The following is a 26,087-nucleotide window of genomic DNA, read 5'->3' as shown; positions in this document are numbered from 1 at the left end:
CTCCTCCTCCATGGCCAGGGTGTTTAGCGGTCTTCCACACACTGGGGGCACATGGGGCTGCATGGTGAGCTCAGGTCAATGAGGACTCATGGCTCTTCTCAGGGTCACTGGGCCACCACTCTCTGATGACATGGCATGGAGGAGGGAAGCTGGTGAGGTGCAGAGTGAGGGAGCTGACTGTGTCACTGGGGACTGGAGCTGAACATGGCAGCAGGGTTCACTGTGACAGGATCGTACCCATGTGGGACAGAACTGGCTGCCTTCAGTGCCAGTGCTCCTCGCTCCCTCACCTTCCCCCTGCCCTGCTGGTCTTCCTCCACTGACTCAGGGTTTCTGACTGGGCTGTGTGTGCCTCAGCTGGGTCCCTGGCTGTGCTCAGGGCACACAGAGCATCCCTGGGCCAACTCCAGACTGCAGCTGCTCCCTTTCCCCAGCCCCTTCCTCTGTTCCTTCAGCTCCCTGTTTCCATTGGTGGCCCCTCCCCTTCTGTCTCCCTTCTTCCACACAGGAGAGAACACCATGGGGCCCTCCACTCTGAGCCTGGCTTATTTCTGCAGGAGGACATCTCCAGTGTTGAGGTGAGAGTGTGGTTGTCACCTTGGGAGAGGCCACCTCTTCCTCTGCTGGGGCTGTGGCCTTTGGGCTAGCTCCAGGGTCACCAAGAGCTCAGGCTGTGGATGCCTCTGGACATTGCTGGAAACAGCCCAGAGCATCAGGAGGGTTGCTGGGCCTCCAAGAGTCGGCCAGACTGTCCCATCACAGGCACCCCTTGGTGTCCATCTCTTGGTGACATTTCTGCATTTGCCAGGGTGTCAACTATGAGTCAGCATCATTTCTCTCTGTCCACAGGGGGGACACTTCCTCCTACAAGTGACAGGGCAGTTGTCAAACCAGCCTTCTGCTTTTCAGGTCAGCTGTGGGGCCTCCTTGCAAGGACCCATCACTGGGACTCCTGCATGACACAGTGGCAGAAAACTAGCCAGGCTCCCCCATCCCCACGTCCCAGGTATGAAGCCAGCCATGCTCTGAGGGCCTCAGCTGCCTGTGACATGGAGGAGGTGGGGATGCATTCCTCAAGACGCCCTCTCCAGGGTCCAGCACACTGCTGGCTGGCTGTCTGCAGAGCAGACCCTGTCTCGGCAGGACTCCTCTCCGACAGTCTCCCGGGGCAATTGCCTGGCGCTCTCTGAGTCCCATTTCTACCTGTGCCAAGGAGTCCCTGCATTTTCTCTAACTGACTGATTGGTGCACACTCTCTGTGCGTGTTTAGGAGGCTCCTGGGAGCTGGGATTCGGGTGCTCACTGGGTGGACATGGCCTCAGGGTCACTAGCGCAGCATCACCATGGCCTCTGCTGCTTCCTCAGGCAGTCTCTTCACACTGCTCTCTTCTGGGAGGGACACAGGGCACTGTGGTCAACTGTACTCACATGCTGGGACAGAACCTGACTCTCCTGCCAAAAACAAGTGGTTCCATGGGTTTCCCTCTACCCCTCCTTCTGGCAGGCTGCTCTCCAGCCCTGGTGACCTGCCCTTGCTCTCCCTTCCCAGGTCCACCTGCAGGAATTGCATAGCCCTGAGTTCCCAGGTAAAGCACTCAGTGAACATGCTGTTCCTGCCCCCCTGACCATGCCCAGGCACAGGGCTGGTGAGTGCCACTCTGCATCCTGATACAGAGCCAGCTGTTACCAAGGTGAACAGGTTCTCAGACGTGGCTTGTTGGTTCCCTCTCTGCAGAGCATGTTCTGGGCCTCTCCACAAGCCATTGGCAGTCCCAAGACACCTTTCCTGCCAACCCCAGTGAGGTTCTTCTAGCAGCCCCTCAACTCCAGGTCTGCACTGCCCTGACCACAGGCCATCTGACCACCCATCAGGTCACATCCACAAAGAGACATGAAGTGACTCTGCATCAGACCCTGACAGACTCTGGGCACCCAGAAGCAAATAAACCAAAGGACTGAGCCCACAGGGAACTGGTAGTCTATGAGTAAGATAGGGTCCAGCATACTGGCAGAGCAGCTGGCCAAGGGTGGTAGCCACCAAGGCTGAGGGCAGGTGAGGAGAGGTGGAGAGGGCACTGAGGAGGGCCTCCATTACAGGCCACCATTGAAAATGCCACGATGGAGTGGGTGAGAGTCCGGGAGGCTGGCTGCTACAGAGCGTGGAGCAGGGGCCATCTCTGCACCAAGGCCCTCGGGTGGGCACAGGTCCTGTGGTCCTAGCTCATCTTTGTGTCCTGCTTGGTTTTGAGGGAAAACTTGGAAAGGAAGCATGGAGACAAGTTAGGATATCAGATCAAACCTCAGGTGGAAAATGGCCACAGGAAGGCCAGGAGGTAGGACCCTGCGTGGCAAGGAGGGGTGAGTCTGGAGATGTCACTGACAAAGCTGGTTGTGTGATTGGCAGGACTCTGATTTGACTCCTGCCCTGCAGTTCGTCACATGGAACACCACCCTCTGCCTGGTGCTACACCCCCGTGTCACTGCACACTCAGGCACAGGCCAGATGCTGCTGGCACAAGTGACCTTTCCACTGGAACCAGTGCTAATGTCATGCATGAACCTCCACATCTCCCTGGGCCATGCCTGTCCAGGCCTCTCACTCAGACTCTCTGCCTCAGGAAGACCACGCAAAGCCATCCAGGAGCATTCTGAGAGCTCGGGGAGCAGGCTGGCTCCTAAGTGGTGAGATGGCTTCCTGCATCATGTCCTGTGCCCCCAGCATGGGTGGCCTTTTGGCCCCACCCTCTGGGCATCAGAGGCTGGAAATGACCAATGGAAGTTCTCCTGCCATGTTTGTGCTCCTGGGCTTCTCTGCTCGCCCCTCACTGGCGCCCATCCTCTTCATGGTGGTCTTGGTGTGCTATGTGGTGTCTATCCTGGGCAATGCCACCATCATTCTGGTCACCCGTGTGGACGTGCGCCTCCACACGCCCATGTACTTCTTTCTTGCCAACCTGTCCTTCCTGGACATTAGCTTCACCACAAGCATTGTCCCACAACTGCTGGTCAACCTCTGGGGACCACAGAAAACCATAAGCTATGGAGGGTGTGTGGTGCAGTTCTATGTATCCCACTGGCTGGGGGCCACCGAGTGTGTCCTCCTGGCTGTCATGTCCTATGACCGCTATGCTGCCATCTGTAAGCCCCTCCACTACACTGTCATCATGCACCCACAGCTTTGCCTTGGCCTGGCCTTTGCCTCCTGGTTTGGGGGCCTGACCACCAGCATGGTCGACTCCACGCTCACCATGCTCCTGCCTCTTTGTGGGCACAATCGCATCAACCACTTATTTTGTGAGATGCCTCTCATTATGCAACTGGCCTGTGTGGACACCAGGCTCAACGAAGTCGAGATGTACGTTGCTAGCTTCATCTTTGTGGTCTTACCGCTGGGCCTTATCCTGGTGTCCTACGGACACATTGCCCAGGCTGTGTTGAAAATCCGGTCAGCAGAAGGGCGGAGAAGAGCATTCAGCACCTGCTCCTCCCAACTGGCCATTGTGTCCTTGCTCTATGGGAGCATCCTCTTCATGTACCTGCAGCCAGCCAAGAGCAGCTCCCACGAGCAGGGCAAGTTCATAGCTCTCTTCTACACCATGGCCACCCCCATGCTGAACCCCCTCATCTACACGCTGAGGAACAGGGACGTGAAGAATGCGCTCAGATTCTGCGCTGGAGCCCTGCTGGGAGTGTGCCGATCATGACCATGAAGAGTTACATATGCTCTGTGTATGCGTGTGATGACTGGCATCCCATCCTGTGGACACTGATATGCACGAGTGTTTCACGTCTGTGTTGTTACTGCTGCACTGTTCATTGTTTGTAATTATGTCTGCCTTTGAGGGTGCTTTCAGTGACTCAGTGAGTGGACATTGATAACCTAATGAAGGCTAGATGGTTGCCAAGCTCTGGGGTGTGACCTGGGTCTGAAGTCTGGCTTTGTCAGTCCACAGGTGTGCTTACACTTTTACCTCCAATGCTTTGGGGTTTTATAAGAACCACCTATTTTTCTTGTCCCTCGTCCCAGCATGATCTCCTTAACACCTACTAACTTTCTTGTGGGGATGGTCTCAGGGGTTTCTTCTGTTATTCACAGGAAGCCCCCTCCAACTAATCTGTTTCTGCTGGCAAGGACAATCTTGGTGAGCCCTAGATGGCTTCAGAGAGGTGGGTCCGGGTGGGGACGTGCCATCCCAACCCCTGCTTCAGGGAGGAGAGAGGCCCTTGGGGTGAGTCCTGTAGCTGAGGGCCAAGGATGTGGTCCTACCTCTGTAGTGGAGCCTCAGCACCCCCTTGTGGTGGGGTAGAGGGACGTGCCCTGCTGTGCACTCCAGGATGTGTGGAGAGGAGTCCTCCTCCTGGGAGGCTCCTGAGGTGCAGACCCCCAGCAGAGATCAGCCTCTGTCCAGAGCCAGGGCGTGTTGATCTCATCTCTCCAGGGCAGCCTCCACCCAGCACAGCCCTCAGGGCCTGAGTGTCCCCAAGCTCCAGCTGCTGGAACCTCCTCCTGGGACTCTTTCAAAGCCCATCCTGCAGTACATGGATCTGGTCTGTGCGAAAGAATCCAGCTGACAACCCTTCCCACACCATCCCACCTTATCATGGTGAGAAGGGAGGCTCAGAGATGTTCTAACCAGCCTCACTTTCAGGCCCCTCTAGCTGCAGCTCAGTAAGTGACAGAAAGAGGAAGAGGTCACCAGTCCAAGCCCCACCCCACCCCAGCCCCAGTACATAGCTCAAGAAAACTGGAGAAGACACTCAGGCATATGCAGCAAACTTCCACCCTTTTTTTCCCAGTACTGGGGATTGAACCCAGAGGCACCTAACCACTGAACCACATCCCCAGCCCTTTTTATTTTGAGACAAGGTCCCACTTAGTTGCTGAGGCTGGCCTTGAACTTGCATCCTCCTGCCTCATTCTCCTGAGCCACTGGGATGACGACGGTTTGGACACCTCAATGCAGCCAAGTGGAGCCAATGTTTTTTACTTTCATGAAGAATCTTTTTCCTTCTTCCTTTTTTCTTTTTCTTCTTCCTTTTTTTCTTTTTCTTTCTTCCCTTTTTTGTTATTGTTATTGCTATGCCGATTGGTTCCTGGGTCTATACACCTACATATTTGTTTCCCTTTTCTCATCTTCAGAATTTTTATGACAATCCTTTTTCCCCATGCTGTCTCTTCAGGGTTAAAAGTTTTGCTTGTTTATTTTGGTTTTCCTTTGTTTTGTTTTGTTTGTTTCTCTTCCCCTGCTTTCTTCTCCCACTAACAGCCAATTTCTCTTGCTCTCTCTTTCCATTTACTTTTTGTACTCTGTTTTTTCTCCTCCTTCTTATAACCATTGCTGGATACTTCTCTTGTGCATTCTTTCCATTCTTTCCATTCAGTTTGAGCATTCTAAACTTTCTCCTACCTTTCTATCCCATTCTTTTACAATGAGCTGTAGTTTCAGCACCTTTTAGAACATTTGGTCTGCATAACTCCTGCCCTGTTCATGCTGCTGCAGCTCTCCCAGCATGAACCACGTGGCTGGCATCTAGATCATGGTTATTGACTTCTTGCTGTTGGCAATTGCTGACCCCACCTTTCCTGTCTCTTGTTATTAGTGTTGTGGGTATCATAGTAAGGACTGTGCATTTGTTTTAATGCTGTTTATTTCTTTCATTGTTTGTGGCTATTATATGTTTCCTCCCTATTCTGTGAGGTGCTGGGAATCTGCAGGGACACCACAAGTTCACAAGGAGGAGAGACTGCTGCTGAACTAAATCCAGATGAGAGAGAGTTCACCTTCCTCCACACACAAAGTAATGACCTTCAAACTTCAGCTCTACTTGGTACCAATAGGTGGCTCATCTCAGCATAAACTCAGTGAAGACTGTTTGGACCTGAAAAATATTATAAATTAAATAGGCTTAACAGACATTTACAGACTATTTAATCCAACAAGAGCCAAATACACTTTCTTCTCAGTGGCTTATGGATCCTTCTCCACAATAGACCATATTTTAGGTCACAAAGCAACTTTTAAAAATTCAAAAGATTGATATTCCTTGCATCTTATTGGATCATAAAGGAATCACATTATAAATCAGAAAAAAAAACCCACAGAAACTACATAAACACATGGAAATTGAACAATACAGCTTTGAATAATGATTGGGTGATAGAAGAAATAAGGGGAGAAATTTCAAAATTGTTTGGATCAAACCTCTGAAATAATAACAAGGTGATTCTATTAGGAAGGCTTATGGCTATGAGTGCCTACATAAGAAAATCAGAAAGATCCCAAATAAATAACACAATGATGTATCTCCAGGTCCTTGAAAAACAAGAACAAACAAATTCCAAAACCAGTGGAAGGAAAGAAATAATTACGATCAGAACTAAAATCAATGAAACTGAGAATTTAAAAAGAAAATGCAAAGGATCAAAAACAGTTGGTCTTTGAAAAGATAAACAAATTGATAAGCCCTTAGCCAAACTAACCAAATAAAAAGAGAGATGACCTCAAATGAACGACATTAGAGATGAGAAAGGAGAAATCACTACAGACATCATAGAAATCCTGAGGATCATTTTGAAAACATGTATTTCAGTAACAAAATCCTAGAAGAAATGGATACATGTGACCTGCCAAAATTGAATCATGAAGATATAGAAAACCTAAGCAGACCAATAACTAGCAATGAGAAAGAAGCTGTAACAAAAGGCCTTCCAACAAAGAAAAGCCCAGGACCAAATGGATGCTCAGCTGAATTCTACTAAACCTTTACAAAAGAACTAATGCAAATGCTCCCCCAAATTATTCCATGAACCAGAAAGGGATGGAATATTTCCAGATTCACCCTATGAAGTCATAATCATACTCATACCAAAACCAGATAAGGACATATCAAGGAAAGAAAACTACAGACCAATATCCCTGACAAACTTAGATGCAAATCCTTTAAAAGTAGTAACAAATTATATTCAACGTATTAAGAAGACTGTACATCATGGGGCTGGGGATGTGGCTCAAGTGGTAGCGCGCTCGCCTGGCATGTGCGGCCTGGGTTCGATCCTCAGCACCACATACAAAGATGTTGTGTCCACCGAGAACTAAAAAGTAAATATTAAAATTCTCTCTCTCTCTCTCTTTAAAAAAAAAGAAGACTGTACATCATGGTTAAATTGGTTTTAGCAGGGTTGCAAGGACTGCTTTACACATGCAAATTGATAAATTTATCACATAAAGACAAATACTGACAAAAATTACTTAGTTCATCTCAACAGATACAGAGGAAATCTTTGACAAAATTCAGCACCCAATCATGATAAAAACACTAAAGAATTGGGGCTAGCAAGACCCTACCTCAATATCATGAAGGCTTTATATGAAAAACCCAAGATAAAATCACGTGAATGGAGAAAAACTCAAGCCACTTCCTCTAAAATCAGGAACAAGAATGTCCACTTTCACCACTTCTATTTAATATAGCAGTAAAAATTCTAGCCACAGCAATTATGCAAGAGGAGGAAATGAGAGGAATAAAAACAAGAAAGCAAGAAGTCAAATATTCACTGTTTGCAGGTGAAATGATCTTGTACCTAGGAAATCTGCTAGAACTAATAGACTCACCAAGGTAGCAGGTTCCAAAATCAATATACAAAAATCAATAGCTTTCCCATATACCACTGTGGATCTGCTAAGAAAGATATCAGGGAAACAATTCCATTCACAATAGCCTTTAAAAAATAAATACCTAAGACCAAATATAACCAAAGAGGTGAAAGCCCTCTACTATAAAAACTATTACACTAAAGAAAGATATTGACAAAGACATGAGAAAATGGAAAAACCTCCCATTTCATGGACAGGCAATATGAATAATGTTAAAATGACCAAACTAATAAAAAGCAATATACAGATTCAAAAATACCAATGACATTCTTCACAGAACTAGGAAAAAAAGTTCTCAAATTCATTTTGAGAATTAAAAGACCCAGAAAAGCCAAAGAAATTCTAAGGGGAAAAAGAAGAAAGAAAGAAAGCAATGCCTGAGGATCACAATGCCTAACTTCAAATTATACTGCAGAGCGAAACAGCAAAAAATGCAGGGCACTGGCCTGAAAACAGACACACAGACCAGTGGAACAGAACAGAAGACAAGGAGACAAACTTGCACAAATAACATCATCTGATCCCTGAAAAGTTTCCCAGACCATACACTGGAGAAGAGATAGCCTCTTTAACAAATGATGCTGGAAAAACTGCTTATCCATATTTAGAATGAGACTAGACCCTAATCTCTCCCTCTGCAAAAATCAACTCAAAATGGATCAAAGACCTAGGAATCATTTCAGAAGCTATGAAACTGCTAAAATAAAATGAAGGGTCAATGTTCCAACATAGAGGCACTGGTAATTAATTTCTCAATAGGACCTCTAAATCTCAAGAAATAATTCCAACAGTTAATTAGTGGTATGTCGTCAAATCAAAGGGCTCTGCACAGCTAAAAAAAAAAAAAAGCAATTAGAAATGTGAAAAGAGAACACACAGAATGTGAACAAATCTTTGCTAGCTACTCTTCAAATAGAGAATTAGTATCTAAAATATGTAAAGAACTCAAAACAGCACCAAAAACAAACAAACAAAAAAAGACCAAATAACCCAATTAATAAATGGTCAAATGAACTAAGCAGACATTTCTTAAAAGAAGAAGAACCAATGGCCAATAGATATATGAAAAATATTCAACATCATTAGCAATTAGGGAAACGCAGATCAAAACTACACTGAGATTTGATCTCACACCAGTCAGAATGTCAGTGATCAAGAAGACAAATGATAATAAATAATAATGCTGGAGAGGATGTGGGGGAAAAAGAACACTTCTACACTGTTGGGGGTTGTAAATTAGGACAACCACTATTGAAATCCACTATTGAAGTATGGAGCCTTCTCCAAAGAGTAGCAGCAGAGCCACAATGTAACCAGCCATTCCACAGCTCAGTATCTATCCTAAAGAATTAAAGTCAGCATTCTGTATGTAGCAATCTGTGCATACCCATGTTTAACACAGCACAATTCATAGTAACCAAACTCTGGATCCAGCCTCCATGTCCATCAGTGGATGAATGGATAAAGAAAATGCAGCATACACAGACAATGGAGTTTTATTTAGTCATAAAGAAAAATGAAATTATGTCATTTTCAAAATGGATGGAACTTGAGACCAGTATATGAAGCTAAATAAGCCAAACTCAGCAAGTCACGGGTCACATATTTTATCTCATCTGCGGAAGCTAGAGAGGGAAAAAGGAAAACATGGGGATATCTGATGGAAACTGAAGGGAGAACAGTAGAGTAGAGGAAAGGGATCAGGGTGAGGGAGGAGGGAAGGCGGGGAGGAAATACTAAGGAATGATATCGGCCAGTTATTGTGTGTACTTATGAATACATAACAACAAACCCCACCGTTATGTACAACTATAACTCACCAGTAAATATGTGTGGAAAAAAATCCTGGCCAATGTTAAATCTAGATAAGTTATACAACCCTGGTTTCCTGTCTGTTTCTACGTATGTGTGTGCAAGCTGGATTACATGTGCTTTTACCTGTACGTTACCTGATACAGATACCAAAATTGGCTAATGGATAAATAAGTGCTCTTGAGAAAACAAAAGAAATGGATCCAAATGCCTTTGGGCTCATGTGACTAAAACCTTTAACACAATTTAGGGGGGTCAGAAGATAGCAGAGTAGAAGAAATCTGTATTCCTTGTCTCTCTGAGGCTTAGGATTCGAGCACAGGAGGACTGCTTCTCAGCAAGGTGAGTGAAAGAGGGGTTTCACTAAAGTTCAATACTGAACATTCAGTGGCTGAGGGACTTAGAAATTTGGGACAGTAAACGAAGAAGAAAGAGTACCTTGGAGCCCAGCTGCTGCAGCACCAAGGATATCAGTGACAGTGATGATGGCTCTGATTCAACACAGAAGGAGGGACAACATAAAGAAACCCAGATTTGGGGATAATCAGGAGACCAAGAGCTGCCTACACTTACTGACCCAGAGGCTCCTCTATGCACTGGTGCTTGAAAAGTACTCTCTGTTTCTCAGCTGGCCACAGAGAGCAGAAGCAGGGGCCACTTTGAAGCAATTGCTGCAGCTGCTGCCATGGAGCCCAGATATAGAGCAAACACTGCCACACCATCCTAGAAAGCACCTACCATGTGGCCTAGGGTGCACCTAGCAGAACACAGAGAAGATTGTGCCCAGCGGATTCAAGTCAGAGAAAGGGAGGGGAGTGCAACTGTCTTCCTCTCTGAGTCTGGTGGCTCATGGAACCAGCTGAAGTGGGCTGGGAATCTGAAAGGTACGAAATACACCCAGGGATGAAGCCTGGGAAGATGGTGTTGGAGGCAGCAGAAAGTGTGCAGGACTGGCTCCCTGGTGCCTGGAGTAGAATTCTTGAGAGGTTCATGAGATCCAGCTCCTGACAGAGATCAGCAACTACCAGGCCTTAGGGGTGTGTTGATCTAAGCTCCCCTGAGACCTGATTAGCCCTCAGGCCCAGCCTCTGGAACCCCACTCATGGAACTCTGCAGGAGCCCCAGCCTGATAGTGCACCGATCTGGCCCATGTGGACAAAACTCCAAACAGCAGTACTTCCTGATCCAGCCAACCTCTTACTGGTCAGAAGGGAAGCTGAGACTAACTTCAAACAATTTCAGACTTAGGCCTCTCCAACTGGAAGTTGAGAGCAACATCAAAACAGAATGGCATTAACAACCCCATTCTCTGGGGTCCTTATCTTCAAGACTCTTATTTCTCCCAGCCAAAAACTGAAGAGTCTACTGACTGTGGTTAGGGTTCACCTGTTCACCTTGGTAACAGCTGGCTCTGTTTCAGGATACAGAGTGGCACTCACCAGCCCGGTACCTGGGCATGGTCATGGGGGCAGGAACAGCATGTTCACTGAGTGCTTTACCTGGGAACTCAGGGCTATGCAATTCCTGCAGGTGGACCTGGGAAGAGAGAGCAGGGGCAGGTCACCAGGGCTGGAGAGCAGCCTGCCAGGAGGACGGGGTAGAGGGAAACCCATGGCACCACTGGTTTTTGGCAGGAAGGTCAGATTCTGTCCCAGCATGTGAGTACAGTTGACCACAGTGCCCTGTGTCCCTCCCAGAAGAGAGCAGTGTGAAGGGACTCCCTGAGGAAGCAGCAGAGGCCACGGTGATGCTGCGCTACTGACTCTGAGGCCATGTCCACCCAGTGAGCACCCGAATCCCAGCTCCCAGGAGCCTCCTAAACACGCACAGAGAGTGTGCACCAATCAGTCAGTTAGAGAAAATGCAGGGACTCCTTGGCACAGGTAGAAATGGGACTCAGAGAGCGCCAGGCATTTCCCCCGGGAGACTGTCGGAGAGGAGTCCTGCCGAGACAGGGTCTGCTCTGCAGACAGCCAGCCAGCAGTGTGCTGGACCCTGGAGAGGGCGTCTTGAGGAATGCATCCCCACCTCCTCCATGTCACAGGCAGCTGAGGCCCTCAGAGCATGGCTGGCTTCATACCTGGGACGTGGGGATGAGGGAGCCTGGCTAGTGTTCTGCCACTGTGTCATGCAGGAGTCCCAGTGATGGGTCCTTGCAAGGAGGCCCCACAGCTGACCTGAAAAGCAGAAGGCTGGTTTGACACCTGCCCTGTCACTTGTGGGAGGAAGTGTCCCCCCTGTGGACAGAGAGAAATGATGCTGACTCATAGCTGACACCCTGGCAAATGCAGAAATGTCACCAAGAGATGGACACCAAGGGGTGCCTGTGATGGGACAGTCTGGCCGACTCTTGGAGGCCCAGCAACCCTCCTGATGCTCTGGGCTGTTTCCAGCAATGTCCAGAGGCATCCACAGCCTGAGCTCCTGGTGACCCTGGAGCTAGCCCAAAGGCCACAGCCCCAGCAGAGGAAGAGGTGGCCTCTCCCAAGGTGACAACCACACTCTCACCTCAACACTGGAGATGTCCTCCTGCAGAAATAAGCCAGGCGCAGAGTGCAGGGCCCCATGTTCTCTCCTGTGTGGAAGAAGGGAGACAGAGGGTGAGGGGCCACCCATGGAAACAGGGAGCTGGAGGAGCAGAGGAAGGGGCTGGGGGGAGGGGAGCAGCTGCAGTCTGGAGTTGGCCCAGGGATGCTCTGTGTGCCCTAAGCACAGCCAAGGACCCAGCTGAGGCACACACAGCCCAGTCAGAAACCCTGAGTCAGTGGAGGAAGGCCAGCAGGGCAGGGGGAAGGTGAGGGAGCGAGGGGCATTGGCACTGAAGGCAGCCAGTTCTGTCCCACATGGATACGATCCTGTCACAGTGAACCCTGCTATCACGTTCAGCTCCGGTCCCCAGTGACACAGTCAGCACCCTCACTCTGCACCTCACCAGCTTCCCTCCTCCATGCCATGTCATCAGAGAGTGGTGGCCCAGTGACCCTGAGAAGAGCCATGAGTCCTCATTGACCTGAGCTCACCATGCAGCCCCATGTGCCCCCAGTGTGTGGAAGACCGCTAAACACCCTGGCCATGGAGGAGGAGGGCAGAGCATTTCAGTGATCCGTGCCCCTCAGCCTGCACTGGACTTACCACGAAGCCTGGGACCCAGTCCCCTTGTCCCCCACAAGAGAGGAGCAAACCCAAGGTCACTCAGGAGGCTGAGCCAGCAGCCACCTTCTGCTTCCTGCAGGGGACATGGAGGAAGGAGGACAACCTTGGGAACTGGTAATGCCCATGCATTCAGAGCATGTGGGATCCGGAGGGGCAGATCAGTCCTGGGACCTCACCATCCCAGCTCTGGGAAGCCAGCTCAGCGGGGCAGCGTGCCCGGCTCTACCCAGTGAATATCCAGGGACGCCTTCTTCAGTCTTAGATCAGATGCCTTGGAACTGAAAACACACCCCAGCTTTGCTGAGAAGAGAATAGCCCATGGAGGGAGGACAGCCTGCCATGCTCCAGAGGGGAAACGCAGGGGACCCCAGGGACAAACTGATGCACAGCCCTGCATGTCCTGAGCCCGCTGCTCATCCCTGGAGCTTTCAAGAGGAGAGAAGGCTGCTGCAGGGGTGCTCCAGGGAGTGGAGTGCAGGAGGGACACTCGGGGACTGTTCCCTGTGGACAATTACACTCTCTGCAGTGAGGGCACAGGTGTGCTTCTTTTATGAACACTGGGGGTTGTTTTTGACTGCCCTCACTGGAGCATTGCTTGCAGAGCCAGGAATGAGTCTGCATGTGGGGATGTGAGCGGTGTTGGGGGAAGTCTGACATAGTTGTCTCTTACACTGATTTTGGCAGAGGCTGTAGTAGACTTTTTTTCTTTATTAGTCATTTCATTATTTGTCTACCCCTGCTGATGAGGCAGCATATTTCTTGCTAGTGTGAGTTTATTTGTATTGTGATAATATACACCACAGATGCAGACATTTTAAAGTGTAGCAGTAGGTCAATTCAAAATAGTGTACAACCCTCAGTGCTACGTCGTTCCAGACCCTTTTATTACTGCCACCAGCAAACCTCTACCTGTTGGTGCCTCCCCTGCCTCTGCCAAGCCCCAGCCCCTGGTAACCAGGAACCTGCTTTGTTTGGATTTGCCTCAGTTCGAAGTTCCATGTTAAGGGAACCATAAAATCTGTGGGCTTCCTGTCTGGATTCTCTCATTTTGCACATTCCGAGGCTTTCCCATGTTGGGCCGTATGTCAGCCTCCCTTATCTTGCAGCTGAGCCATATACCCGTAGCCCCACCAGCTCCACTGCCCATGCTCTGTGCCTCACACACAGGTCACCTTGATTGGGCCCCTTGGGCTGCTGTAATGGGTGCCATGGGAAACCAGGGCCCCTCTGGAGAGCTCCAGGTCCCCTTCCTTGACATCACTTTCCTGCCCCTGAGCTCACAAGAGTCTCTGACCCCAGGTAGCCATCCTCCCCATTTTCTGTCCCATTGGCACATGTGAAACGTGCCACCGCCAAGCCCACAGAGCCAGTGTACCAGACTCTGAGCCAGATGGAGGTCAGGTCACCAGACCAGGCAGCGGAGGGCCAGGGAGATGGTGAGGGTGTGGGAGATGAGGACCGCTGAGCCTTTGGCAGGCTGTTAGTAGGCACTGCCGCATGCAGGTGGGGCCACAAGGCCCTAGCACCACAGTAAGGCTAGACACGAGTGCTGAAGTGTCCATCGGTCACAAAAGGGAGTGGAAACTGTAAAAGACTCTGGCATCACAAGGTCCCCAGGGTCCACCACTGTCAGTGGACGTGGTCTTCTCAGCTGACTGGGCAGGGTCAGGCTGGGGCACACCCTCAGCAAGGCCTGGTGGCTGCGGGTAAATAGAATGAGTGGCTGGTGTTGATCAGCAGCATGAGGCCCACAGCGAGAATGGCAGAGGAGGGTGGGCTGGGTGGCGAGTGTCAGGTGAGTCCAGGTATACTGAAGGCCACTGCCTCCAAGAACAGCTGTTGGCCAACTGCAAGAGGAACCCTCACACCCCGAGGGCTCCGGGTCTCCCTGCACATTTCTGTAAGTGCATGTCAGAGTTCCTCCTCTCCTACTCGCTCTCCCTGGTTCCACAGAGACCATTGATGTGACCCTGGCATGGGTATGACCTCTTCTGTCTAAACGCCGGGCCCCGGCCCTGGACTGAGCATCAGTGAACTCAGGTGATGCATCCTGCATGCCTGGAAGGCATGGTCCCCGGCATACTGCTGCCATGTCCCAGTCCCTGTGCAGCTGCCTTCAACATCATGTAGGTGCCTGTTCTCACAATGAGACCTGCAGACACAGTGTGTTCAGGACAGACCCTGCCACGTCAGCCCTGGAATTGATCTGTTGCTTCCAAGTTGTGTTTATTTGTTAAACTCTAGGTCTCATTATTCATCACATATGGCTCCTTTTCTGAGTTTAGGATCCACAACCCTTTCTCATTAGACCACACATGGGTACATCTTGCCCATGGACAGCAGAGCTGTGGGAAGCCACAGGGACACACATGCAGACCTCTGTCCTGGTATCCTAGCCCCTCTGGCATCCATGTGTCTGTCACACCAAAATGAGTGTATGGTAAGAAACTGAGTCCTCAGACCTAACTTTTAATTGTTGACATAGAAAACATACCTTTTTGTTAATCCTAGGGGAGGTCCATGTTCACTGTCCAAATATTTGGTTCATGTCTATTTAATAATGAGAATACTTAGCTCACTCTTACAGAGTTGAGGCAGATCAGAAGCAAACTTATTGTAAAATGACACCCACACAATCATCCTAGCTTCTCCCTCAAGCTGCCCTCTGCTGACACGGGATGCAGTGTGGTCAAGATGACTGGGTCAGGACCAAGGATGCATGGTCAAGCACCAGCTGTCATTCTCCTGGTCACACAGTTAGTGAGTAGCTGGCAACGTACTGTGCCTGGTCCCTGTCCAGCTCTGCAGCTCGGAGCAAGGACAGCACTGACGCACAGAGTGTGAGGTGGAGGTGAGGGTACTGATCCTGCTAACCAAAGCTGCTGCACCCCACATTCTAAATTTCATCAGGAAGCAGAAAGGGGCTTATCACTGGCAGAGCCTGAAAAGAAGCTGTTTTTTTTATGACACTTTAGTTCTGGAAATACCAATACAGATCTTTTAAAAGCTCTATTTTGCAGAGGTCTCTAGAGTTATATGGACCCCAGTGCTACAGACGGAAAGCTATAGCCACACCCCATTGCAGACAAAGTCCCAACTTGACACCTTCCTACAGATTCGAGGCACTGGGCAGAAGAGGTGGACCAGTGAGTCATCTTCCTGTTCCTGGTGACCTCTCAACTCCACATGCCCACATACTTCCTCCTCAGCACCTTGTCCATCCTCAGCTTCTGCTATACCCAGCATCTTTCCCTGGCTGCTGGTCAGCCTCTGGGCCCAGGAAAGACCATCACAACTGGAGTGAACAGCCCGACTCCTTCATGTAGACGAGGCCATGGATGCATGCCCCTCTGGTCATGGAGCATGGCTCTTTACAGCCAGCTTCAAGCTGCTCCATCATGGGTGATGATGCGTCCATAGCTGTGCTTTCAGATGGCAGCCTAAGCCTGGCTCAGTAGAACCGCCAGTTCCACCTGATGTTGTCCCCACCGACCATGTCTCTGGGGCTACACGGTCATTGCTGTCACTGATGCATCACACATTGTATGTGAGGTGCCGGCTGCCATCAGCCCATCCTGCCTGGACACACTGTCCTGGGTCTGTCCTGATCCTGGTCTCCTACAACTGTGTCCCTGCTAAGGGGCTGGGGTCAGCCTTCACCAGGTGACAAGGCGGTCACCACCTGCTCCTTCATGCAGTCTGGTCTCTGCTCCACAGCATGTCCTCTATGGTCAACCAGGGCACACCCATCCTCCTCCTGGAGTCCCTTTGAGTCTCCTCTGAGTCCCTTTGCCACCACATTCAATTATCCCATTTTTTTTAGTGTTCTTGTGTATTTAAGATTCAAGAAGCATTTCCTGAATAAAGGCCCCTGTTTATAGAGCATTGCAATCAAATTAACCCAGTATGCCTCCTTCCCACCACAGAACAGAGAAGCATAGGGATGATCTCTGTGGGTGTGGACTGGCTTCTGAGCACAGCACTCAGGAGGTTCCACTGTGGACAAGGTAAGCTTCTGTCTCGCCTACTTTTGGAAATAAAAATCACACCAAACCCCAGGCCCTGCTGCAAGCTCCTTTTCATTCATGAACTCCCTTGAGGAATGAAAATCCCGTTATTTGAGACAAAATTCTTATGAATTTAGTTCATGTTTGATGTGAATGAATAAAGTATTTTAAGTCATTACGAACTATGTTGAAAAAATTCAAAAGAAAAATTTGTATCAGAGCATCTGTAACATGATTTCTAAAAAGAAAAAAAAAAACTCACAAGAATTGAGCATTAGCAGTAAGAAAGACAAATTGCTGGAATGAGTGGACCTCCATATGCTATCAAAAACCCTCATTTGAACCTCATCCCTTCTACAAGATCAACCCAAACCGGGTCACGGACGATTGATATGAAATGTAAAATCATAGGAGTTTAATAGAAAACAGAAGAAAAACACTTAGAGGCTGGGTAGGCGCAGATTTCTTAGCACACCATAAGCCAACGGGCAACGGAGAGGCTGGCCAGGGGACGTCATTCAGATTGCAAGTGCTGCTGAAAGTTACCGTGGAGAGCACCAGAGGCCCTGTGAAAAGCTGGGGTGAGACTTCCGCAGGCCACTGTCCACCCATCGACTCTGTCCTGACTTGCTGAAGATTGCACCGACTCTACAGGGAAAACAGAAGCAAATCGTTAAAAATGAGTAAACACTGGAAACGGCCACCTTACAGAAAAGGACGTGGTGGTGACAAATCCACATGGAAAGGGGCCCTGAGTCATCACAACGAGGACGTTGGCATGGCGCAGCCTGCAGGGGGCCTGCACTGGGCCTGCACACCTCCTGCGCAGCTAAGGCCAGCTGGCGGCAGGGTGGCCACACACCACTGTGGGATGCACCCGCCACCATGTGAGAGGACTTGGCAGCTTCTGAGGACCCCTATACGTTCCCAAGGAAACTTGTATTTAAGAGTTTATAGCAGCTCTACTTATCATTACCCAAGACCATGCACAGCCCAAATGCCCTTCAACCAGCGAAACAGGCACACGGAGGCCACCTATGCAAAGGAATTCTACTCAGCACAAACTAAACCTGAGTGGCCCGCACAGCCATCAGAATGGGCGGCCCGTGCAGCCTGCTGACTTTGAACGGGCAACTTTAAAGTCAGCCGTGGCCTTCATAAGGGTCCTTCAAGATGACACGTATGCCGCGCTGTCCTCAAGAAAAAATGATAGTGATGAACACAGATTCAGGATTCAGAGTTTAGGGCTGGGACAGAGTGTAGACAGAAAGGGTACCAGGGAGCACTCAGGGTGGGCACCCTGATCTTGATGGTCTTTATATAAGTCTATGTGTCTACAAAATTAATAGAACTGCACCCCAAAATTTTTAGTTTTACTTCAGGACAAATCTTAAAAAGTAAAACAACTCAAAGTAAGTGTTGCTTTCACCTGTATTTTTATCTTAGGTCTGTATATACACATGGACTCTGCACTTATCTGGAAGATTCTGTAGCAGAAAAATTTAAATTTGAAATTCATTTCTCCCTCTGGGATGAGGAAGACGCGTGTCTGAGGCTTCTGAGCCTGGGCCTCTCCACCAGGAGCTCCTTAACCTGAAGGGCCCAGGATGGCCTTGCTCCCCAGGGCCAGGAAGCGCTCTCTGCCATTGGTGTAACTGTGTTCCAAGGCCAAGTGAGGCAAGTGAGGGAAGACAGGGCTCTGGGACTTCCTGCAGGCTGCCTTCCTGTGCAGACGCAGACGCCTGGGGATCCCTAGGGTCCTGGAGGCCTCCCGCAGTTCAGCGGGGCACAGGAGACTCTCCTCAGAGGCCCCACCCAGACACACAGCGGACTTCTTAATGGCTCCATTCCCCGCGGACTTCTGTGCCAAGAGGGTAATGAGCCCCCTGTGCCAGGGGCTTTGTCTCAACAGGATGGATCTGAGGTCATTATTTTCACAGCATTTGTTCTAACATAATGATTAGTTCTAACATAATGATTCTTGTGATTCTTCCCACTTATTTGAGAGAAAACTGCTAATTACCAACTAACAACGTGTTCCCTCCAGGCCCAGAGAAGCAACCAGGACTGGAACTCTGGAACTTCGCTTTCCATGCCCAGCCATGTCCCCAAGCCTCACAGTCCCACTGCTTTAACATCTGTCTCCCAAACCCAATTGCTAGTCTCCATTACTCTCCTGTTTCACTAATTAAACTTGCATAAGTTCTTCCTGAGTTGTTAAAAGGCTTTTTTCTTATTTTCTCTCATATGTGGAAGCTAGAGCAGAATAATGGAAGAAAAGGGGGGGGGCAGATCCCTGGAAGTAGAGGGGAGGTCAGTGGAGTAGAGGAAGGGGGCCAGGAGGGAGGAACCAAGGCAGGAGATGATCAGCCCATGCTCTGCACACCATGTACACTCCACAGTGCATTGTGCCTGTGTCCAGCTGTAAAGCACTAAGGTAGACAATAAATGGAAGGAAGAGCTTAGGGGAAGGGAATTGAGGAGATGGAGGAGAGAGGAAGCACAGAAGACTGAAATGGAGCAGGTGACATTGCACGCAGCCACGATTATGTCAATGTACCCCACTATCGTGTGATCATGGGGCACTAGGAGAGACGTTTTAAAAGGCTTTTCCTCCCCTTCTCCTCCAGGGCACACTGTAAGTAAGCTGCAGCAAGTGACCTTACTTAAATGTATCCTATTGATGCCAGGCTTGTCCTAGGCCCACTCATTTTCTCTCTGTGAGGGGCCAAACCAAACCCAGTCAGCTTAACACTGGTGGGGGCATGCCTCCATGCTGAACCCTGGGTGAATGCACCTACTGCCGTCTCCCTCTGCCCTGCACCGCCTTCCTCATGCTCTCCTGCTTTCTAATACTCTCAGTCCTCAAGATCCAGCAGACATGTCTCCAACAGGACACCAGACCTCAGAACTAAGAGAGGGGTCCAGCTTCCCCTCCATGGCAGGCCAGCATGGGCGCCACTGGATTTCCCCACCATCTTTTCATCCATCTCCACAGTCCTCACACTCGCTGAGCGAAGGAAAATCAATTAAGTGCAAATGACAAATGTGTGAATGTTGTCATTAATCATGAATTTTTCTATCCCCTGCAGGGACAGGGGATGTAGTGTCACTGGTAAGTATTTGTGATAAATCAGTACAGCAGTATAAAAGTGAGCTCTCACAATACCTGAGTTTGACTTCTGTGTTCTGCTTCTGAGGTAAAATCAACGTATTTTGCAAAGCTCTGTTAAGTACGCCCCCTCATACCAAGCTCTAGCTCAAGAGATGGGAGATCCTGCACTGGCTGCACCTGCAAGGGGCTGTTCACTTAAGTACCTGGCTATTTGGGATGGAGCATGAGTTCATCTCTGCAGGTCTACCCGTGACCTGGAATCCTAGCCTTCCTCCTTGGCAACAGCACGAGGCCAGAGCCCTCAGACCTGCACTATAGCGTACACTTGAAATTCCATTTTCTCTCCTTTCCCCAAAGCAAATTCATGTCAGGAAGGTGGAAGGCCCTGCTCAGAGGCGAGAAAGACTCACTTCCCTGTGAAAGGTCCCAAAAGTTCAGAGCACAAGCTCTTGGTGGGAACATGGCTGAGCAGCCTGGGTCGATTGCATGTGTCTGATGTGAAGAGACAGAGACAGCCACCAGAGTGACAGCTCACCACAACCTGAAGGAAACTCCAGATCTGTCAGAGTATGCGTGAGCTGAGAGCTAATGCAGCAGAGGTAGAAGCCGGACTTGCAGGCCCCAGTGGAGATCTTGTCTCCATAATAACATTGCTAACTTTTACTATTAAAAATCAAATCACAGAGACCAGTTTCCACAGATTTGTATCCACAGGCTGGAGGGAAAGTTTGCATGAGTTTTAATCTTTAGGGACTGACCTATGGAAGCAAAAGAGCTCAGGGAAACAGGTAAAACACACTGACAGGCACAGACACACCAACCCAGGGCCCTGAGCCTAAGGGAATCCTTACCCAAGGGGGTACCTGGCCCTGAGCCCAGGGAACCCTAGCCACTCTGCACCTGGCCTTGAGCCCAGGGAACCCTAGCCACATTGTACCTGGCCCTGGAAACCAGGGAGCTCTACCCCATTTTGCACCTGGCCTTGGAAAACAGGGAACCCTAGCCTACACTTCATCTGGCCCTGAGCCCAGGGGATCCTACCTCACTGTACATCTGGCCTTAGGTTAGGAAACGCTAGCCCACTCTGTACCTGGCTTAGCCTACTCTGTACGTGGCCCTGAGCCCCGGGGGAACACTACCCCACTCTGTGCCTGGCCCAAAACCCAGGGAAACTTAGCACACTCTGAACCTGGCCTTAGCTCAGAACACCCTAGCCCACTCTGTACAAGGAAGGCCCTTGGACCCTACCCAACTCTGAACCCCTTAAACCCTACCCCATTCTGTATCTGGCCCTGAGCTGAGGGAACCCTAGCCATTCTGAACCTGGCCTTAGCCCAGGACACTCTTGCAAACCATGCACCTAAACCTGAACCCAGGAACCCTAAACTGTGCAGCTGGTCTTACACAAGGGAATCATAGCCCCCACTATGTACCTGGACCTTGAATCCAGGGAACCCTAGCCCACTGTGCATCTGCCCCTGAGCCCCAGGAAATCTTACCCTACTCTGTACTTAGCTATGAGATCCAGAGAACCCTACCCCCAATCTGTACCTGGACCTGAACCAAGGGAACCCTAGCCCACTCTGTACCTAGCCCTGAGCCCCAGGGAACCCTAGCCCATTCTACACCTGGCTCTTGAACCCAAGCAACCCTAGCCCACTCTGCAACTTGCCAAGAACTCAGGGAACCTTACCCCACTGTGCACCTGGACCTGAGCCCCAGGGAACCCTAGCCCACTCTACACCTGGCACTGAATTTAGGGAACCCTAGCCCACTCTGTACCTGGCCCTAAACCCAGGGAGTCCCAGCCCAATTTGCACCTGATCCTGAGCCCAGGGAAATCTACACCACTTTGCACCTGACCATGAGCCCCAGGAACCCTAGCCAACTCTGCACCTGGCCCAGAACCCAGGGAACCCTAGCCTACTCTGCACCTGGCCCAGAACCCAGGGAGCCCTAGCTCACTCTACACCTGGCCCTGAGCCCAGGGAACTCTAGCCCACTCTGCATCTGGCCCTGAGCCCCAGGGAAGCCTAGCCCACTCTGCACCTGGCCCTGAGCCTAGGGAACCCTAGCCCATTCTGTACCTGGCCCTGAGCTCAGGGAACCCTAGCCCACTCTACACCTGGATCTGAGCCTCAGAGAACCCTAGCCCACTGTGCACCTGGCCATGAGCCCAGGGAAGCCTAGCCCACTCTGTACCTGGCCCTGAGCTCAGGGAAGCCTAGCCCACTCTGCTTGGCCAAATCTGGACACAGTGCCCCCACCAATAGAAATGGACCATGGCCTCCTACGTCATCCCTACCTTGGTTTCTCACACCCAGCTGCAGAGGTGTGTGTCAGATATTTTCTTAATTTCATAATTTAGGAAACAGATTAGAGATCTTAAATGTGAGACCCAAAAGTGGAGAATAGCTGGCAGAAAACATAGATTAAAAGCTCCATGACAATAACTTTTTGGATAGAACCCCGAAAGCACAGGCAACAAATGTGGAAATGAACAGAATTCCATCAGACTGACAAGCTTCTGCACAGCAGAGGACCCAATCAACAGCAAAGGAGGACAGAATTGGAGAGCGCACCTGCAAGCCACACCTGACAGGGATCAGAATCCCAGACACACACAGAACCCAAAAAGCTCAACAGGAAGAAAACAAGTAATTTGATTCAAAAATGAGAGGAGGATCTAAATAGGTATTTCTCAAAATAGATATTTCTAACAAGGAGCATTCAAATGCCCAACATGTATACAAAACCTTCAGAACCACTGACCATCAGGGCAACGCAAGTTAAGACCACGTGAGATGTCACCTCATGCTTGTTAGAATGGTCATTATCAAAAAGACAGAAAGTAATAAATGTCAGCAGGGGGCAAAGAAAAGGGAACCCTTGGGTGCTGTGAGCACAGCCACAGCAGAGAACGGCAGCCCCTGGGATCCAGCAGTTCCGCTCCTGGGCGTGTATCCAAAGGAACAGAGAGTAGTGTATAAGTGACAACTCATTCCCACACAAACTTCCACAAAGAAAACACTTGTGGTGGTGCTTCTGAGATGCTCCTTAGGCAGGGTCCCTTAAGCCAAACCAACCAAAACCAAACAGATCCAAGGAGGAGCCAGATGAGGAGTCCACCCACTGAGCACAGCAGTGTGGCCGTGACACCAGCTGCATTTATCCCTGCGTGACAAGAAATGCCACCAGCACAGAGCCTCCTCCCTGTGCAGCCAGGAGACAGTCTAGAGAATTCCGTCACCCACAGCTTCAGAGAGGGTCTCAGTAAGCTCTGCAGCAGAATCTGCCCTGAGCTTGAGATAAGGGTTTCCTTCCCTTGCTGGTATCTTCTCTAAGCCAAGGACAAACGGAATCCCACACCAGGCCATCTGGAAGGGCACACCTGCGGCCACACTCTCAGCTCCACTAACTTAAGAGGAGGGGTCCCAAGTGCTGCTGTTCACTGACTGGCAGCCATGCCGCTGAGATTCCCAGCCCCTCAGCTCCATCTCACCCAGAGGAATGGAGTTGCCCCTGGGCACTGGCACAGCACCTTCCCAGATAAGTGTCCCCACGGGTGCTCTCCAGGCCCCTTCTCCAAGAAATTCATCCACGGATGGTTCCTCGGAAGGGTGGGATCAGCGGTTTCCAGCCAGGGAGCCCGGCGGAGTCATTATAGGTTAAAGCCACTGAGCCTGGCTGGGGGTCAGGTGGCTCTCAGTGTGAACCCATCTCCCGACACACTCTCTGCTCCTGGATTTTGTACCCCTCCAGGGTTAAACGAAAGCCAGGACTTAGAATAAGGCTAGTCTATGAAAGGGACCATCCGTTCACCTGGAACAGTCAGCGGAGGGATGCTGCTGAGCAAGGAACAGGGTGGGCTGAGGCTCTCTGGTCACTCCCACCCCCCGAGGGAGCTCATGGTTCAGTACATGGGAAGAAGGCTTGGGGAAAGAGAGGAGTCAACTTTGACTATCCCCAACACGACAATTCCCAGGTCTGTCTGTCACCGGAGACTGGGGGGAGCCTTTAACAGACGCCTGCCCAGCCGTGGTCTTGCACTCCAGGGCTGCGGAGCCGGGAAGTCACATCCTCAGGCTCTGAGGCACCTGCTGCTGCGGCGCTGCTCTTAGTGACGTCCGGCTGCACTGACCTTGTAAGATCGCCAACAGCACCATGTCTGGTGAGGTTGGCCAGGAACCTCCCCAGGAGACCAAGGTCATCGGTCCCCTCGAATGAAGATCATCTGCCCGGCTCCTTCTAGGCCCTTGGCTGCTCAGCCCTCCTGGGAGCACTCTGCTGTGAGAACAGCCAAGGAGAGGGGCCACGACCCCCAGTCCTCCCTTCCAGAAGATGCACCTAAAAGGCCACTCCCGGCTCATGAGGACAGCCTGGGCAGAGGCTGTTCTCCCTGCATGCCCAGATGTCCATTGGAAATGCGACCACAGTTGTGGGCACAGGGGTGCTGGGAAAGGCTGCTCACTGTCTCTCTTTGACACCTAGGATGTAGTTGCAAACTGCCTGGTGCTTGTGGGACAGGGCGGATGGCAAGTCTCCTGCCATTGTGGAGCAGAGCTCCTAGAGCTGGCAGCTGGTCCCACCCAGACCTGGCAGCGAGAGCCATACTAGAACCCTGAGCCACTGTGTTGTCTGCCTCACTTGGTGGCTCAGGTGACTGGGAACAGCTCCAGCAAGTCCTCCGCATGGATCAGGCACCCCAATCTGAGCTCCCCATGTCCCAATGCTCCAAAACCCAAAACCTCCTCAGCACCATCACCACCCAACCATGGAAACCCCGCCCGGGACCTGCAAGCCTGTGGTGACACAGGTGATCTGAATGCCTACACAGACTTTGAGGCTATGTGTATGTGCACACAGGAAACACAGATGGATGTCACATTTGTACTTGAGACTCAAGTGTGAATTTGAGATATCTCATGATGTATATCCGCCCCAGCCTGCCTCCACAGAATACCACTGGCCTGAGGATGTGGACGAGGGCACTGCACTCAGCAGCCAGATGCAAGTGCTGCTCACTTAAGCTTCCCCAGACCCCTTCTCCCAGCCCAGGAGCCTGGCCACTGCCCCCTTCACATCCTTGTTCCTCAGGGTATAGATGAGGGGGTTGGCGCTGGGTGTGACCACCGTGTAGAAGAGTGTGAGGAACTTGCCCTGGTCCTGTGAGTAGCTGTTGGCCGGCTGCAGGTACATGTAGATGATGGTCCCGTAGAATAGAGAGACCACCAGCAGGTGGGAGGAGCAGGTGCTGAAGGCCTTCCTGCGCCCCGCGGTCGATCTGATCCTCAGCACTGCGGCTGCGATCGTGCCGTACGACGAGGATCAGGGACAGGGGCACCAGCAGAAGCCCCACCCCCCAGGGCAAAGGCACAGGCTTCCACCAGCATGGTGTCTTCACAGGACATGGCGATGAGAGCCGGCATCTCACAGAGAAAGTGGTCCACCCTGCGGTGCCCACAGCGTGAGAGCCGCATGGTCTGAGGACACATGACGAAGGCATTCAGAAAGCCGCAGCCCCAGGCCACAGCGACCAGCTGCAGGCAGAGGCGGGGGTGCATGAGCACCATGTATTGCAGGGGCCGGCAGACGGCCACGTGGCGGTCGTAGGACATGAAAGCCAGGAGGACGCACTCGGTGGAGCCCAGCACCATGTAGACGTAGAGCTGGGCCACGCAGCCGTGGTAGCTGATGGTCTTGTCTGGGCCCCAGAGGTTCCACAGCAGCTGGGGCACAATGCTGGTGGTGAAGCAGAGGTCCAGGAAGGACAGGTTCCCAAGGAAGAAGTACATGGGCGTGTGGAGCCTGGCATCCGCGAGGGACAAGAGGACAATGGCAGCGTTGCCCACCAGTGCCAGGACATAGAAGACCAAGACAGAGGCAAACAGGACCCTCTCCAGTCGAGGCCGGTCAGAGAAGCCCACCAGTATGAACGCCTGGAGGGAGCTATCCTTGCCGCTCCCCATGGCCACCCCACTGTGTGCAGAAACATCGAGGTCACTGGTAAGAGAACACAGCATGGCCCCCTGCCCGCTGCACCAGGCTGTGCACTCAAGAGAGTTCACCTCTGAGTGTACACCTACAGATGCCCATTATGTTCAGGGCAGTGTGCCTGACTCCCAGGCGGGGCATGGATCTGCCCTGGAGCCTGCCGCCTTGGGGAACAGTACAGGCATGTGATGACTAAGGCGGGTCCGAAGCTCAGCCAGAAGAGTTGTCGAGGGCTGGGTGTTGGCCAGTGGCTCCCAATGGGTGGGGAGAGCCCTGCAGCTGCTCCTATGTTAACGGAGGCCATGACCTGAGAACCAGGCTCTGGCTGTGTTCACAGAAGGAATGTGACCT

General features: G+C 50.9%; 1 protein-coding gene and 1 pseudogene across 1 annotated transcript; one reads left to right on the top strand and one right to left on the bottom strand.

Annotated features, from left to right (window-relative positions):
- The first annotated feature begins 2,579 nt into the window (after positions 1-2,579).
- LOC144252309 (olfactory receptor 2C3-like) lies at positions 2,580-3,704 on the top strand. Its single transcript, XM_077794718.1, has one exon. It carries the CDS (start codon positions 2,580-2,582, stop codon positions 3,702-3,704), a length of 1,125 nt encoding a protein of 374 aa, XP_077650844.1.
- Positions 3,705-24,767: 21,063 nt separating this feature from the next.
- LOC144252287 (putative olfactory receptor 2W6 pseudogene) lies at positions 24,768-25,711 on the bottom strand (annotated as a pseudogene).
- Between the last annotated feature and the right edge of the window lie 376 nt (positions 25,712-26,087).

The sequence above is a fragment of the Urocitellus parryii genome, unplaced genomic scaffold, assembly GCF_045843805.1.
Source record: "Urocitellus parryii isolate mUroPar1 unplaced genomic scaffold, mUroPar1.hap1 Scaffold_40, whole genome shotgun sequence".
Classification (NCBI taxonomy): Eukaryota; Metazoa; Chordata; class Mammalia; order Rodentia; family Sciuridae; genus Urocitellus; species Urocitellus parryii.
Note: the sequence above shows the minus strand (reverse complement) of the source record. Positions and strands in the feature narration are given on the sequence as shown.

What these genes read in the sequence shown, in the direction of transcription:
- LOC144252309 (XM_077794718.1), top strand. Translation starts at nt 2,580, where the DNA reads ATGCCTGTCCAGGCCTCTCACTCAGACTCTCTGCCTCAGGAAGACCAC.